The following is a 14,226-nucleotide window of genomic DNA, read 5'->3' as shown; positions in this document are numbered from 1 at the left end:
TCAGTCAGTTATCTTTTTAAATATTTAAAGTTAGAAATGAAGATTTTACAATTGCCTAGTTACAATTTATAGTGTTCTTTTCTGTGTGTAGGTCCAGTGTTTCCACCTGATATCATTTTTCTTCTGCTGGAAGGGTTTCCTTTTGTTTATTTTATAGTGCAGCTCTATGGTGATGATTTCTTTCTTTTTTTCAGCTTTATTGAGATATAATTGACAAATAAAAGTTATACATATTTAAGGTATACAACTTGATGTTTTGATATATGTGTACATTGTGAAATGATTACCACACTCAAGCTAATTAACATGTTCATTGCCTCACATAGTAGTTTCTTTCTTTCTTCCTTTTTTTTTTTTTTTTTTTTTTTTTTGGTAGTGGTAAGAACACTTAAGATACACCCTCTTAGCAAATTTCAAGTATACAGTATTGTTAACTATAATCACCATGCTGTACATTAGATCCCAGACTTATTCATCTTGCATAACTGCAACTTTGTGTGCCTTAACACCTCCCCATATGCCCACCCCCCAGCCCCTAGCAACCACCATTCTACTCTCTGAATCTATGAGTTTGACTTTTTTAGATTTCACATGTAAGTGGATCATGCAGTATTTGTCATTTTGTGTCTGGCTAATTCCATTTAGCATAATGTCCTCCAGGCTCATCCATGTTACACAAATGGCAAGATCTCCTTATTTTTTAAGGCTGAATAATCCTTCATTATGCATATGTGTGTGTGTGTTTGTGCACACGCATGTGTGTGTCTGCCTATGATAAATTCTTTCCACTCGTGTATGTCTGAAAACATCTTTTTTATCTTCACTTTTGAAAAATATGTTTGCTTTGTGTAGAATTCTAGGCTGGCAGAGTTTCTCCCCCTGGTATTCTAAAGATGTTGCCCCACTATCTTGTAGCTTGTATTATTTCTGACATGAAATCTTCTGTAATCCTTTTCTTTGTTCCTTTGTACATAATATTTCTTTTTCTCTCTGCTTTAAAGATTTTTCTCTTTATCACCGGTTTTCAGCAATTCACTGGTGTATTCATGTTTCTTATACTTGGGGTTCTTTGAGCCTCCTGGATCTGCGGGTTTATACTTTCTATCAAATTTGGAAATTTTTTGGTTACTATTTCTTCAAATATTTTTTCTGTCTCCCATCCTCTCCTCTCATTTAGGTGGTCCCATGGTTTACTGATTTTCTATTTTTTTCAGTATTTTGCTCTTTCTTTGTTTCATTTCGATAGTTCCTATTGGTATGTTTTCAAGTTCACTTGTCTTTTTTCTGCAGTGTATTATCTGCTATTAACACCATTCAGTGTATTTTTCATCTCACATAATGCAGTTTTTAATCTCTAGAAGCTTGATGTAGGTCTTTTTTTTTTATATATATAGTTTGTATGTCTCTGTTTAACATGGCTAATACTTCCTCTAGTTTCCTGAGTGGAATAGAGTTATAATAACTGTCTTAATACCCTGTCTAATAATTCTATCACCTGTGTCATTTCTTGCTAAGTTTTAGTTGATTAGTTTTCTCCTGCTACGTATTGTGTTTTCCTCTTTCCTTGCATCTTGGTAATTTTGTATTGGATGCCAGACATTGTGAATTTTACCTTGTTGGGCACTGAATATGTTTGTATTCTCTAAAATACTCTTGAGATTTGTTCTGGGTCACAGTTAAGTTCCTTAGAAAAAGCTTGATCCTTTTTTGTCTTGCTTTTAAGCTTTATCAGAGGGATCAGAGCAGTGTTTAGTCTATGATTAATCTTTCCTATTACAGAGGAAAGACCCTTAGTACTCTAAGTACCCTGTGAATTGAGTGAGTTTTTCTGGGTTTTTGTTTGTTTTTGTTTGTTTTTTTCACTGTGGGAAACAGAGTGAACAGGAAATAATTGGCAATAGGCATTATTCTCAGCCCTGTGTGAACTCCAAGCACTGTTTCTTTTAATCCTTCCAAGTGGTTCTTTCACTGGCCTTCATTCATTTTAAGGTCAGCACTCAGCTGGAGGCTCAGGGGAGGCCCTCTGGAGATGTGTGGCATTTCTCTGTGTAGCTGTCTCCTCTGCATCCCTCTCCCTGCAAACTCTAACAGCCTTTGCTTCTCTGGATTTCTGCCTCTGTCTCCCCAACTTGGGGAGACCACCATACTCCGCCAGTGTCACCCTTCTCTGTGCCACAACCCAGAAACTCTCTCAAGGCAGTAAGAAGGGCACCTGTGTGGCTCACACCATCTGTTTCCCATCTCTCAGGATTTACTGTCTCTCCTTGTTCAAGTTTTAATATCTTCAGAGTCTTTTTTTCATGTTTTTTTTGTGTGTCTATTTTAGTTGTTTCAGGTGGGAGGGTAAATCTGGTTCCTCTTCCATCTTGTCTAGAAGCAGAAGTGGTTTCAAGTGATTTTTCATTTCTTTGTGCTTTGCTCTATTAAGATATTGTCTTTGCACTAAGCATGTTTCACTCTCATAATTGCATTTGTTAAAGCTTCTCTATTTACAAAGTAAATAAATCTTTGAAAAGACAAATGACCTACTGTGGAAAGACATTTGCAGCCAAAAAAAAGTTTTTTACCGTATAAATGACTCTTACAAATCCATGAGAAAAAGATAGAAATTATAATAGAAATAGAAATGGCCAGTGAGTGTATTTTTCAAATAGTCCCCCAACTAGTAATCAGAGAATCGTAAACATTGTGATCTTGGATTGAGGACCATCATTCTTCCTTATAGATGCTGGGGTGAGAGTGGGAAGTGGCACCCCCATCCTATGCTGGTGGGCATGTGTGCACAGTGGCTTAACCTTTCTTGTGGGCATGTTGTCAGCATATATCCAGATGCCTAAAAGTGAGCATACCTTGACCCATATTTTACTTTATTTATTCATTCTGAAACATAATAAGAATATGGGCAAAGATTTAGGTACAATATGTTTCATATGTCAGTGTTTATAATGGTGGAAATATTGAAAACCACTTAAATAGTCACAAATAGGGATTGATAAGCAAATTCGATACATCTATAGTTTGGTTTTTTGTGTAGTCATAAAAATAGCATTGTGGAAAATTAAGTGATATCAAAAGATTTTTATCACATGTAATGTGAACATACAGTGTATGAAACAGCATGTGTTACATGATCCCATCTTTGTTTAAAAAATTGATGCCTATGATTATACACCAAACTATGAATATTGACGTTTCTGGGTGGTGAATTTATGAGTTTTTATTTCCTTGTTTACTTATATTTTCAAATTTTCTACTGTACGTATGTATCGCCTTTGTAATAAGAAGAGTGGAGTTATTTTTTGTTATTTAAAATGTTTGTTAAATGCTATAGGCCAGGTATTGGCAAACTTTTTCCACGAAGAGCCAGATAGTAAATATTTTAGGTTTTTGAGCCAGACGGTCTCTGTCACAACTGTCCCACTCTGCTGTTTTAGCACAAAAATAACCATAGACAATACATAAATGAATGAAAGTGGCTGTGTTCCAACAAAACTTGATTTTCAAAAGGACCTGGCAGGCTGCCGGTAGCTGAAGATGCTATAGGCACTTGGGTGTCTAGATTAACTGAAGGCCAGCATCCCTCTGTTCGTAGGTATCGCAGGCTCTGTCCCTTGCTTTTCTCTTCCAGCATACTTAGAAAAAGCCATGGATCCACATTTACAGAATCCACATTTGTAACAAGAAAATGTAACCTCTTTGCAAACTATTTGAGTTTGTCTTTTCCCACATTTTAAACCATACTTTTAACTATTATTCCATTGTTATTTTGACTTTTTCTTTCCTCAGTAAAAAAAAGATCTTACTTGGCAGGTCTTAGGATCTTGAGGCTTTACTTACAGGAAAATTAATGCTTAGCAGTGTTATTTTCTGGCACCTAAATATTCATTTCTGCAGTTAAATACAGGTAAATGGGTCATGAGGCCTTTTTCTTTTTCCAGGTAAAACTAGAGATGCCAAGCAAATTCTATACTTCTGAAAGGAGCAGATCAGGCTAGTGTAGACAGATGAAATACTGGCAATCCCCAACCTGCTTCAGGAAATCACTTCAACTTCCTTCTCCAGGAAGAACATTTTTCAAGAGTCAGATTGCAAAAGTCACGGGATGAATTGTAGCCGTGTTTTTTCTTGGTCACCAGTTACGTCCTGAATCTGCTGTTGCACTCACTAACCACTCTTGATTCTGGGTCCTGTGTACACTGGAGATGTGACATAGGACAGGAGTGCAGTGGGGAAGGGTCTCCTGGGCCAGGCTTACCCAGCTGGTCTTGGAACCCATTAGGAATGTGGGTCAGGCTGATGTGAGCATGTTACCTACTGGGGAATCCACCATGGAGCATGCACACAGGTTGACTCCACAGGGGAAATCCCTGTGATTCTGGCGGGTGCGGCTGAGTTTTCTGTTCTAGATGGTACTTCTCTTCCTACTTGCCCTACTCTTCCTTGCTCGTCTCCACTGAGGAAGCACCACCACACAGCTCCTAACAGGCTCTGACTGACACACTCTCACCTGCATAGCGCTTCAGCCTTGCCAGCCTCCACGAATCACCTGACGCTTCCGCACGGGCCCTTCTGCACATTACTCCCCACCATGTGGGTCCAACACCTGCAGACCTTGAAACATGCTGTCATTCCAGTGAGAAGGGGACCGGACCCTCTGAAGGGACACGGCCACCGAGACCTCCCTCGGTGTGTGCTCAGATGCCTGGGCCCTTGGAACCTGAGTGCCAATGTGACTTGACTTGGGCTGATAAAGCACAGGGTTATCTCTTTTGTCATGCGATAGAGATGGACTGCTCATTTCATAGCTGTGGATTTTCCCCCTTCTGTCTCCTCAGAAATCGCAGGTGCTCCAGTGTCTGAAATTTCTGGGCCTTTCTCAACAGAGGACATAGCCAGCAACTGCGTCCCTGCCCTGCCTTTGAATGAGCCCATTTTGTGGATCGTGTCCTATACTCTCATGAGCGTGTGTGGAATCATCCTTCTTATCTTAATTATCCTGCTGCTACTTCCGTTCCGGTGCCGGCATCTACCCCCAGATCCCGAGGTCGTCAATGATGAGTCCTCTCTCGTCCGGCATCGCTGGAAATGAAGAGAAAAGCCTAAACTCTAGCAACCTTGAACTCAAGGATTATGACAATTCAAGGGGCAGCAGGCAGGGGTTATAAGGCAAGGTTTCTTCCTGTGTCCATTAGTCTTAAGTCTCTGTTCTGCTCCCAGATGCCTTCCAGATTCACTGTATTTTGATTCTTGATTTTAAAGCTTCCTCCTACTCTCCTACTTCCAAGGAAAATGATAATAAAAGACACCTCATTCATAATCAAAACAGAGTGAATTGGGCTTCAGGCTTTATTAGCTGGTTATGCCAAACTATCTAGGTGTGCCACCCCCCAGCCCCCCCCCCCACAAAAAAAAAAAAGAAAAGAAAAGAAAACCAAGAGCCTTGCTTGTTTGGCTTGTTCTCTCCTCCCTCCTATCTCTGGAGAAATAAGTGCATATAGTTTATAATTCTTCTTAGCTAATGGGAAGCTTTTTGTATTAATCACATTTAAGGGTATTTTGTACCAGGCTCAGCCTGCATCAACGTGGTACAAGAAGGCTCACAGTATGGCAGCAGAAGAAGTCTGGGGCCTGATGGTATGACCATCCTGCCCCCTTCTGAGTTGGAAAAAGAGCAGCAGGCCCCTTTTCTGGGTCTCTCTGTGCTCTGAACGGGAGCTGGACTCTACTAGAGAGAGATGCTCACTCAAGTCTTCACCAGCCTCTTCTGAAGATGGAAGGCCTTCGAGTGGGAAGGAAACCTACTCTTTGTACTCAATACTTCCAGAGTATTGTGGGTATAAAAGTAAAAACTACCTCTGTTGAGACTTTTTCCCAGGGTCCTGTGCCTGATGGGGGTGCAGGCAGCCTGGTTCCAGCCGCTGCCCTCACCTAAAGAATCCTCTTTCCAGCAGGCGAGACGTAATAGGTGCTGAACCACACGTCATCCTGGAGACGTTCTGTCACCAAGCTGGTTACCATCACATAAGCTTACTCTTACTTAAAATGAACAAACACTGTATTAAGAAGAAAAACAACTTCTCTTTCACTAGCTTAGTTGTTTCTTTTTCCAATTCTCCTCTGAAGGTAGGTTGCTGATTATTCTTTTGGGAAATAGAGAAATGGCTAAATACCCATACTCCTGACCAGCTCTCCGAGGAAGGAAGGCACAAGACATGCAAAAGATGCTAGGGAATTTCTACTTTTTCCTGTGCTTTGGAACCACGTGCTTCTCTTTGCAGGACTCCCTAGGCTCGAGCACACCCATCTGAAACAGCTTAACCAAGTCCGTCAATGGTTGACCTACATGCGTCTTCCCTTTGGCATGTTCAGTCTTTGGTGATGAGTTGGGTGTGCAGTGGTATCCTTATTTGGGGAAATCCACACTTGCTGTCATTTATTTGAGGGCGTTGGCAAAAGAAAAGCAGATGACTTTAATGTGATGTCATTAGAAGAAGGGTTTAAAGCCAATATCCCTTCTGTCACTGTGTGCCAAGTTCAGGGTTCCCTTTGCATTGCTATTGGGATGGGTTGGATATATACTACAACCCCATTGGAAGGGCTAACTGAAGTATCTCCTCTGGCTAGAGTGTTATGTGTGTTCAAAATAGGCTTCCTATGGATGTTTCAGCCACCTGCCCTGCACACTGTCTCCCCAGGTCACCTCCATATTGAGAAATAGGTGACCATGCCAAAGAGATGTGGAGCCACTTATACATGTCTTGGTGTCTTCACAGACTCTCCAGAAGCCACAAGAATCTGTGGGATTCTTGTGAAGAAGGTTTGAGTTGTGTCTTAGAACATGGATCGTCTGTGTTCTTCAAGATTCATTCAGGCATGGCTGTGGTGGGAACGATGCCCTCTTGAAATGGGATGATAGGAGATTCTGTTATCAGAATCTCATTATCATTTCCACTCTCAGCTAGTTGAGAGGTAATAGTTTCAAAATACATTTCAGAGATAGAAATCTCTGAAATTCCAATTCTCTTTCTGCCCTCTTGGCTTTTTCATGGGTTCCTATTTTGTGGGCCACTTTACCTAGATGTGAAGGCAACAACCCTAGATAGTGCCTTCCCCTTGGTGTGAAAAATCCAAACCCCTGAAATAAAAGGAGGGAATTGCAAGTATGACCCGGTTAGTTTTGCTACTTATTTCTTCACTCAGGCATCTTCTGTTTCATTTTCCCGTGTTCTGTTTCCAAGCTGGGTACCATTTCTCTAGCTGCAGACTCGCAGGCACTGTTCCCAGAACACTTGATAACAGCAAGTTAGATTTCAAGCTTGGGTATTTGAATGAAGTTTGCTATAATGCTCTGTATTTCCTATCAAATTTCTCTACCTTTTCATCTGAGATGTCATTGGATGTGACATTTTAATGGAAATGCTTAAATTACAAAAGCATAACTTAGCAACAAGAATGAAATAGACAATTGAAAGTAGGACATTCTCCTGGCATACCTTGCTGCTGAAAATTGGACTTTGAGTCAAAACCCTGTTAGTGACACTCAACTCCTCCAGTTATGTAAATTGATACTTAGCTTGGCAGACCTTCAAGGAGGCTTGCTTTGAACAGGAAAGGGGGTAGCAATCCTTTGGGGGTGTCATTTTTACCTCACAGCACACTGTGGAAGGTTATGGAAGATGGTCCTCTCCTGAAAGACGAAAATTAGCATTAGGTTTTTGTCAAAATCTTGTCAACTCTCTGATGGGAAATGGATGCTTCGACATGAACAATGCTGTTTTTTTTTTTTTAATAGGCTGATGCTTTATATTCTTGATAAGTTAGTTATTCAGAAGCCTGAAATGAAATCCTGTCTTCAGAAACTGAAACTGTTTATGAAAAATAGTAATGGATGGGGATTGATTCTATTTTTTTCCTCTGGAATTTAAAAGAACCACAAGTGATTGGTGTGTCTGATCACTATGGCATTTACCATGGTGGACAATTTTGTATTTCTCATGAACCAAAAAACAAGTACCTGGCATTAAAGAAACAGATTCCTTGTGTGTGACAACAGGGGAGGTCTCCCTGAACGCAGTCCACTCCCAAACTTTTGTAAGGATATTTTTTTTTTTCCTGATTCTGTGTAACGCAGATGTTTAGGTCGGAGATAAATTGGGGGTCAATTACAGTTCAAAACTATGAAAGTAACTCACAGTAATGCAGCATTAACAATTTCACAGAGCTTTGGGTAGTAGATTTTGCAAAGCAGTTTTGATTTGGGGATTCTGTCATCTCCTTTAAGAGGAGAGGAAGGATTATTTCTTTATTTAATAGGTTCTCCTCTCAAATGGAAATTTGTTAAATCCCTCTTACCAAGTCCCCACCGGTGGAGTTGCCAGGCATGGTTCAGTTCCAAGTTCTGCCCTAGTGCCACTTGATGTCATTGGCAATAAATCACTGCCCGACAGCCTGTTCAATAAACAACAATAATTGAGTTTCATAGACTTTATCCTTATTAGTAGAAACCAGATAATTGAGTGGAATCCCAGTGCATTTTTCTCTTGCACAAACTTATTAGAATTTATTACAGAACTGTTCAGAGGGAAAACTTGCCACTGAGTTTGTTTTTTTTTCTTTTTTAGGAAAAACAACTAAACACCATAAAATATAAAATTATGGGTTTTGCCAAGAGGGATACTAGATTTCTAGTGCAAAGAAAGCTCCACACAACAGAAGTTATTGTGTACATTTCTAGTGGGTTTTAAGAATTTCAGATTTGAACTTATGGCAGTTTACCAATTAAATAGCAAGATGGAAAAATACATTTTGAGAGTGGGGAGGGAAAAATAAAAATATAATCGAAAGTATGCTAACAAAATAAGCAGAATTAGCTCTTTTGGAAAAGTAGCTTCAATTCCAGGAATCCTCCGATTTCTTTTACCCTTAAAGCTGCTGAAGCAGTTGGAGATGTGATTTATTTCGCACAGCCGCAAACCCCAAACTTCAAGAACATTCAAGCTGGAGTCGTGTGTCAGATGTCAGCACGGAAACAGTGAGAAAAGGTGGCCCCTTACACTTACACCGATCCAGGTGAAGATTGGGGCATCCAAGGAATACAGAGTAGGTGATGGTTGGGACTGGGAAAATTCTAGAACCTGGGAAGGGTGGTGGGGTAAGAAGTCGTATCCCTTGGTCAGCAGATGACTGCAAAGGTCTGGACAAACTGAGAACAACACAGGATGTCGCAGGAAACTCTCATTTCCCTGAGTTTTTGGCACGGCCTACATTTTTTAGGAATTTCCCAAAGGAACCCCTCAGGATGCATAATTTGTCAAAGAGAAACTTGCTTTGCAGCCATCACCTGTGTTCTAACAAAACTAGAGACACCTGAACTCCCAAGCAGGACCCTGTCCTTAGGCTGTAGGTTCAAGGTTGTGCACTGGGAAGTTCATAGGGCAGGGTCAAGGGTCTGGAGCCAAAGGGAGGTTGGCAGAGTTTGGGATCTGAGCATCTGGGGAGGCCTCCTGGCTGCAGCCACCCTGGTAGTTGCACTGAAAGCCAGAAAACTCAGACATGGCCATGTCCACCCAGCCCTGCTGGCCAGCCCACTGACTCAGAAAGAGTCCTGCAGCTTCTTGACCATACTTCTTCTCTGGGGACACCTGCTGTCAGGGACACTTCCAGAAAGAAGGGCTTGAGGGCAGCAGAAGGCTCCCTTGGGGCACTGCTGTCCCCACTGAGAGCCTGGGCACCAGCATCCTCGAGTGCACGCCAGCCCTCATCAGAATCCGTGCAGCTCCGGGCTCCCTGGGAGACTTGGTGAGAATGCCTTCCCTGGGTTGGGGTGGCGGGGGGGGGGGGGGGCGGGTGGAAACAGTCTGATGCCCCAGGTCAGCAACCTTGTAAGATGTGGTCGTGAGAGCAAAGCCGGGCCTCCTGGTGATACAGTGTGTCTGCAAAACCTCTAGTTAGTAGGATCAAGTAGGAGTGTCACAAGGACAAGATGTGACCAATCAGTGCAGTGTTTTCCCCCTATCTCTCAGCTTTCCCTGGGTTTCTTATAATCAGATATTGCATACAGACGTCAGTGTTTCTAAACTACATGGTACTGTGTGACCTCACAGCACACGTGCTCTTAAAGGGCACCCAGTACCTAAAGGCTGGCAAGAGGCACATGAAGGTTCCGGATAAACTCAGATGCAGCCCACAGCAAGAATGACTCCACCGCACCTGATCTTTGGTGCTCAAGGGCCTCCATGTGTCCCATAAAGCTTTTGGGTACTTGGGATACCACTGGCAGAGCGGTGGTTCTGGATGTGTCCAGCTAGCATCTCAGGATACAGGAGAGGGTGTGATGGTAAAATATCTGTCTCACCTCTAGATATCGGCTGGTCAGGGCTTGCCAGTACCCTGGGAGCAGCAATGAGAAGTGGGCAGTTCTTTTTGCAGGTGGAGAGTTATTTGTAGAGGATCACCTGGGTAAAGTTTAAATTGCACGTAACACACAGGTGTACCCCACACGTTATCCGTCTGAATAGAATATTTTTTGCCAATGTAGATTTATAAATTATATAATTATAAATTATAGATTTATAAAATAGATTTTGAATACAAGCACAGCTGTCATACTAATGATATCACTAAAAGGAGATTTGAGGTCTTAAAAATCTTTGAAACCTAGCCTAATTTGACACTGGTGTTTTTCCATACAATTTCCTTCCTTTTGGTTGGAATAATTGCATTTTTATTCATGATGCACGCATGGATCAGAATCGCGTGAGAAGGCAAGTGTCTCCAAGAGGGCTTATTTTTTCTTCTTTTTTAAACACTCCATGTGAGGGTAGTTGAAAGTTTCCTAATATAACTAAGGTTTCAGCTTGCTTCATTTCACCTGTTGAAATAAAATTTCACCTGCGCCTCACGCCCTGGTAGTCAACGCTTCTGAGTGAAAGCTAAGAAAACCTTCAAAAATTATCTCTGTGAGATAAAAAATAAGCAAAGCTAATTAAGGATGTATTCACTTATAATGAAAATCACCAAAAATAAACTTCCGTAACCCCAGTTTCTTTTACAGTTTTGTGTTCTTTGCTGCTAGTATTAACAACTTGGAATTGTTTTTTTCTCATTTCCTAATTGTGAATGTAATGTTATACATTCTGATCAGTGAGGCTGGAAATTCTGTTTAGGCTTGGAATTAGCATAATGAGAGGGAAAAGAATGAATGAGATTTACCATGTGCTAATATAAGATGAATTTTTGTAATCTAGAATGATGTATTTCCTACTATATCTGTTAATTCGCACCGTTAAATATACTTAAAATGTAAAATCCCTATGTTCAGTCACTTAAAGCAGCCACTCATTTTCTTCTCAAAAAGGGTGACTTTTCTGCACCAGCAGTGTTTCTCTTTTGGCTGAAGAGCTGCAAGCCTTGTATTCTGAAAGAAAGTCCTGAAAGCAGTGCTTTAGAAAATGTATTTATGTGTGTATCTCACATTTACATCCTTTAATACACAATGCTTAAGTGTAATCCGTATTTCTGAAAATGCTTCAGGTTATTTTATATTTCCCTTTTGAAATTTTCCTCTATTTTTAGTATATCATGTTGATTTAAATCAAAGTCGTGATAGGACCAGGAGCTGGACTACAGAGGTATTCATGCCGTCTGAGAAGATGCTGTCTTAGCTACTGACCAGTATCCAAACTGTTATGCACCTCAAAAGTGGAATTTTCTACAATAATCTTATTTTTCTACCTGTCTGTTCCAATTCGAGATATGTACCATTGAAAAAGAAATAAAAGAGTTTGGTTTGTTTGAATAAATAATACTTCCAACTTGTTGGGTTTGGGATTTTTTTTAATACTTGGGTCAAGTCACACTTCTGAAATTGCTGTCGGTGACGTGTCACGCTCTGCCTACCTCCCCTACTTTAATGTGGGTTCCTGGAAAGTATCCAAGAGAAAACCGAATGAAGGCAGGGGCCAAGTCCAACCGTTAAGGTATACAATAGGCTGGAAATGGGAGAAGAGAACCGTCCCGGGGAGGAGTGGAGAGAAACCGCCTATAGAAAAGCCCCCCAATAAGCACATCTAAACAGTCTTAAGAATTTAACAGGGCTGTCATACGGGGACTGAAAACGGCCGGATTGGGAATGCTCCAGACCCACTCCCACAATCACCCAGCAAGGAGATGGCATTCTCCAAATTCTACAGATGAGAAACCAGCTTCAAGTCACATGCCCAGGAAAACACAAGCAAAGGGTTTGCCCTGGGAGTGGACCCAGCTTTGTACACCTCCAAAAGCAAAGCTTCCTCTGCACTACACTCTCCCGCCCAGGTGCCGTGCTAAATCACACCCTCCAGAAGCCTAAGGATCCAGCCGATGGGTCAGTCTCTAGAGGGGTGTGCGCCAACTCAGGCGAAGCAGAAATACTTTATGGAGGCGGACATCATCCCTGAGCCGTGAACAACACTTGAAAAGTACACTTCTTTCAGTGACTAGACACTTTTTGGTTGACAATACCCAGACAAGGAAAAAAAAAAAAAGGGTCAGACCATTAGGAGGGGAAGCAATAGTTACTGGAGAAACAGAATAGGAGGTATAATTTCTAATAATAAAGGAGATTATTTGATTTCCGTTTTCACTTTTTTCTATGCTAGATTCCCAGGTTTATCAGTTTTGCGATGCATCAGCTGTGGGTGGCATTGCAGATGTGATTTTTCATGCTTGCCACTAGGTGGTGCCGTTGTGAAACTTTGCGGAATGACGTTTGTGCCTTTATTTTTTTCATCCTGTGTGGCTTCACAGACAACTTTTATCCACTGTGTCTGTAGTTAAACTACATCCAGCAACTATCAAGAGTATCCACTCCTCCATTTTTCTCCAAAATAGACTCTGCCAAATATACTGGCCAGATGTGCAGTAAATCTTGGAGGCAGTCCCCAAATACGCATCTCCTGCCGTGGCGGGACTACTTGGCTGTGTCACAGAGAAGTAAACCGAGTTAGGGAGATGCGGAAAAGTCCCCACGTGTGGTGGCAGAGTCCAGACTGGAAAAACCAGCTTGTCTGATTACCAGACCTATGATCTCAACCATTAAGCTACTGTTTTGGTAAGGTTAAAAATTGGAAATTGAAAGGAAAGTTATTTTTAAAAATTAAAAAGATGTATGCTAAGAAAAAATGCTACCAAGGAAAATATTGGGGAAAATATTTGTCACAAATACAAGGAGAGAAGCTAACATTTATTGAACAGCAAATTCTGGTATCTTAGATGCATTATGACATTTCATCCTCAGAACTCCCCATCAGGTACACATTGTTACTACAAAATATTGTAGGCAGGGGGCCCAGAGATCACAGATTCAGAGAAATCAAAGGGTACAGAGAAAGGAAGGTCTCAACCCAGTGTGTCATCGTGGTAAATAAATAAAACTGAAAAGGTCCTTCACATGTAAAAATTGCATACAAATAATCTAAATATTCTGATGCTTTGAAATCTGGGTGCTTGCTGACCCTGGAGAGACGGGACTCCCAGGGTCGGCCAACTCCCAGAGAGAGCAAGCAACTCACCTGCAAGCAAACAACTCACCTGGGTGTGTGTCTTTCAAATACAGAGCAACCAATCCAGAGCCTGCATCCCTAAGAGCTCCTTTACCCTTTATGGACTGTCACACTCTGGGCCACCATCCACTGCCCTAATCACCCCAGGGTCAGGTACCAGACGATTAAGGACAGCCCCCATGCCCCAGAGTCTGCTGAAATTATTCAGTCTGGGCAGTCCTAAACCTATTTACCCTGCCTTGCCCATGGCTTCCTGTGGAAACTACAATAAATGCTTGTGCTCTCTCCCCTCCTCCCCCTTCTGCATGCTCCCTTGGCCTGGTGCTTCCCCGAGTGGCCCACACAGGATGCTGTGCCTCCTGTCTCTAGGGATCTGTGAGTAAAACAAACTTCTTCCTTCATGACAGTCATTTCTGCTGCTGCGTGTCTTACCTCATTAAAGCAAACCCAAGGTACCCTTAAGCACCGAAGAAAAAGAACATGACAGCCCAGGAGAAAAACATGCAGAAGCTATGAACAAGAGCTGACAAATATGGTCAAGAAACCTGCAAGTGTCCAGTCTTAAGGATAAATGGTTAAGTAGCTAAAAATCAAATGAACAAAGTTTTCAATGACAAATAGCTGCCTAAGTGGTGAGCAATCTCCTCTTTTGCTGATGAGAAGTGTAAATTGGAAAAATCATTTG

At 41.5% G+C, this 14,226-nt stretch overlaps 1 protein-coding gene across 1 annotated transcript in view; it reads left to right on the top strand.

The window, feature by feature from the left end:
- BACE2 (beta-secretase 2) overlaps nt 1-5,343 on the top strand; it is an 85,530-nt gene extending 80,187 nt beyond the window's left edge. Inside the window, exon 9 of the mRNA XM_061192855.1 lies at nt 4,836-5,343. Coding sequence (XP_061048838.1) covers nt 4,836-5,089 — 254 coding nt within the window. The 3' untranslated portion in view covers nt 5,090-5,343. The remainder of the gene's footprint in view (nt 1-4,835) is intronic.
- The last annotated feature ends 8,883 nt before the right edge of the window (nt 5,344-14,226 follow it).

This window comes from Eubalaena glacialis, chromosome 6 (assembly GCF_028564815.1).
Source record: "Eubalaena glacialis isolate mEubGla1 chromosome 6, mEubGla1.1.hap2.+ XY, whole genome shotgun sequence".
NCBI classification, from domain to species: Eukaryota; Metazoa; Chordata; class Mammalia; order Artiodactyla; family Balaenidae; genus Eubalaena; species Eubalaena glacialis.
The sequence above is the reverse complement of the archived record's forward strand: the minus strand, read 5'-3'. Positions and strand labels throughout refer to the sequence as shown.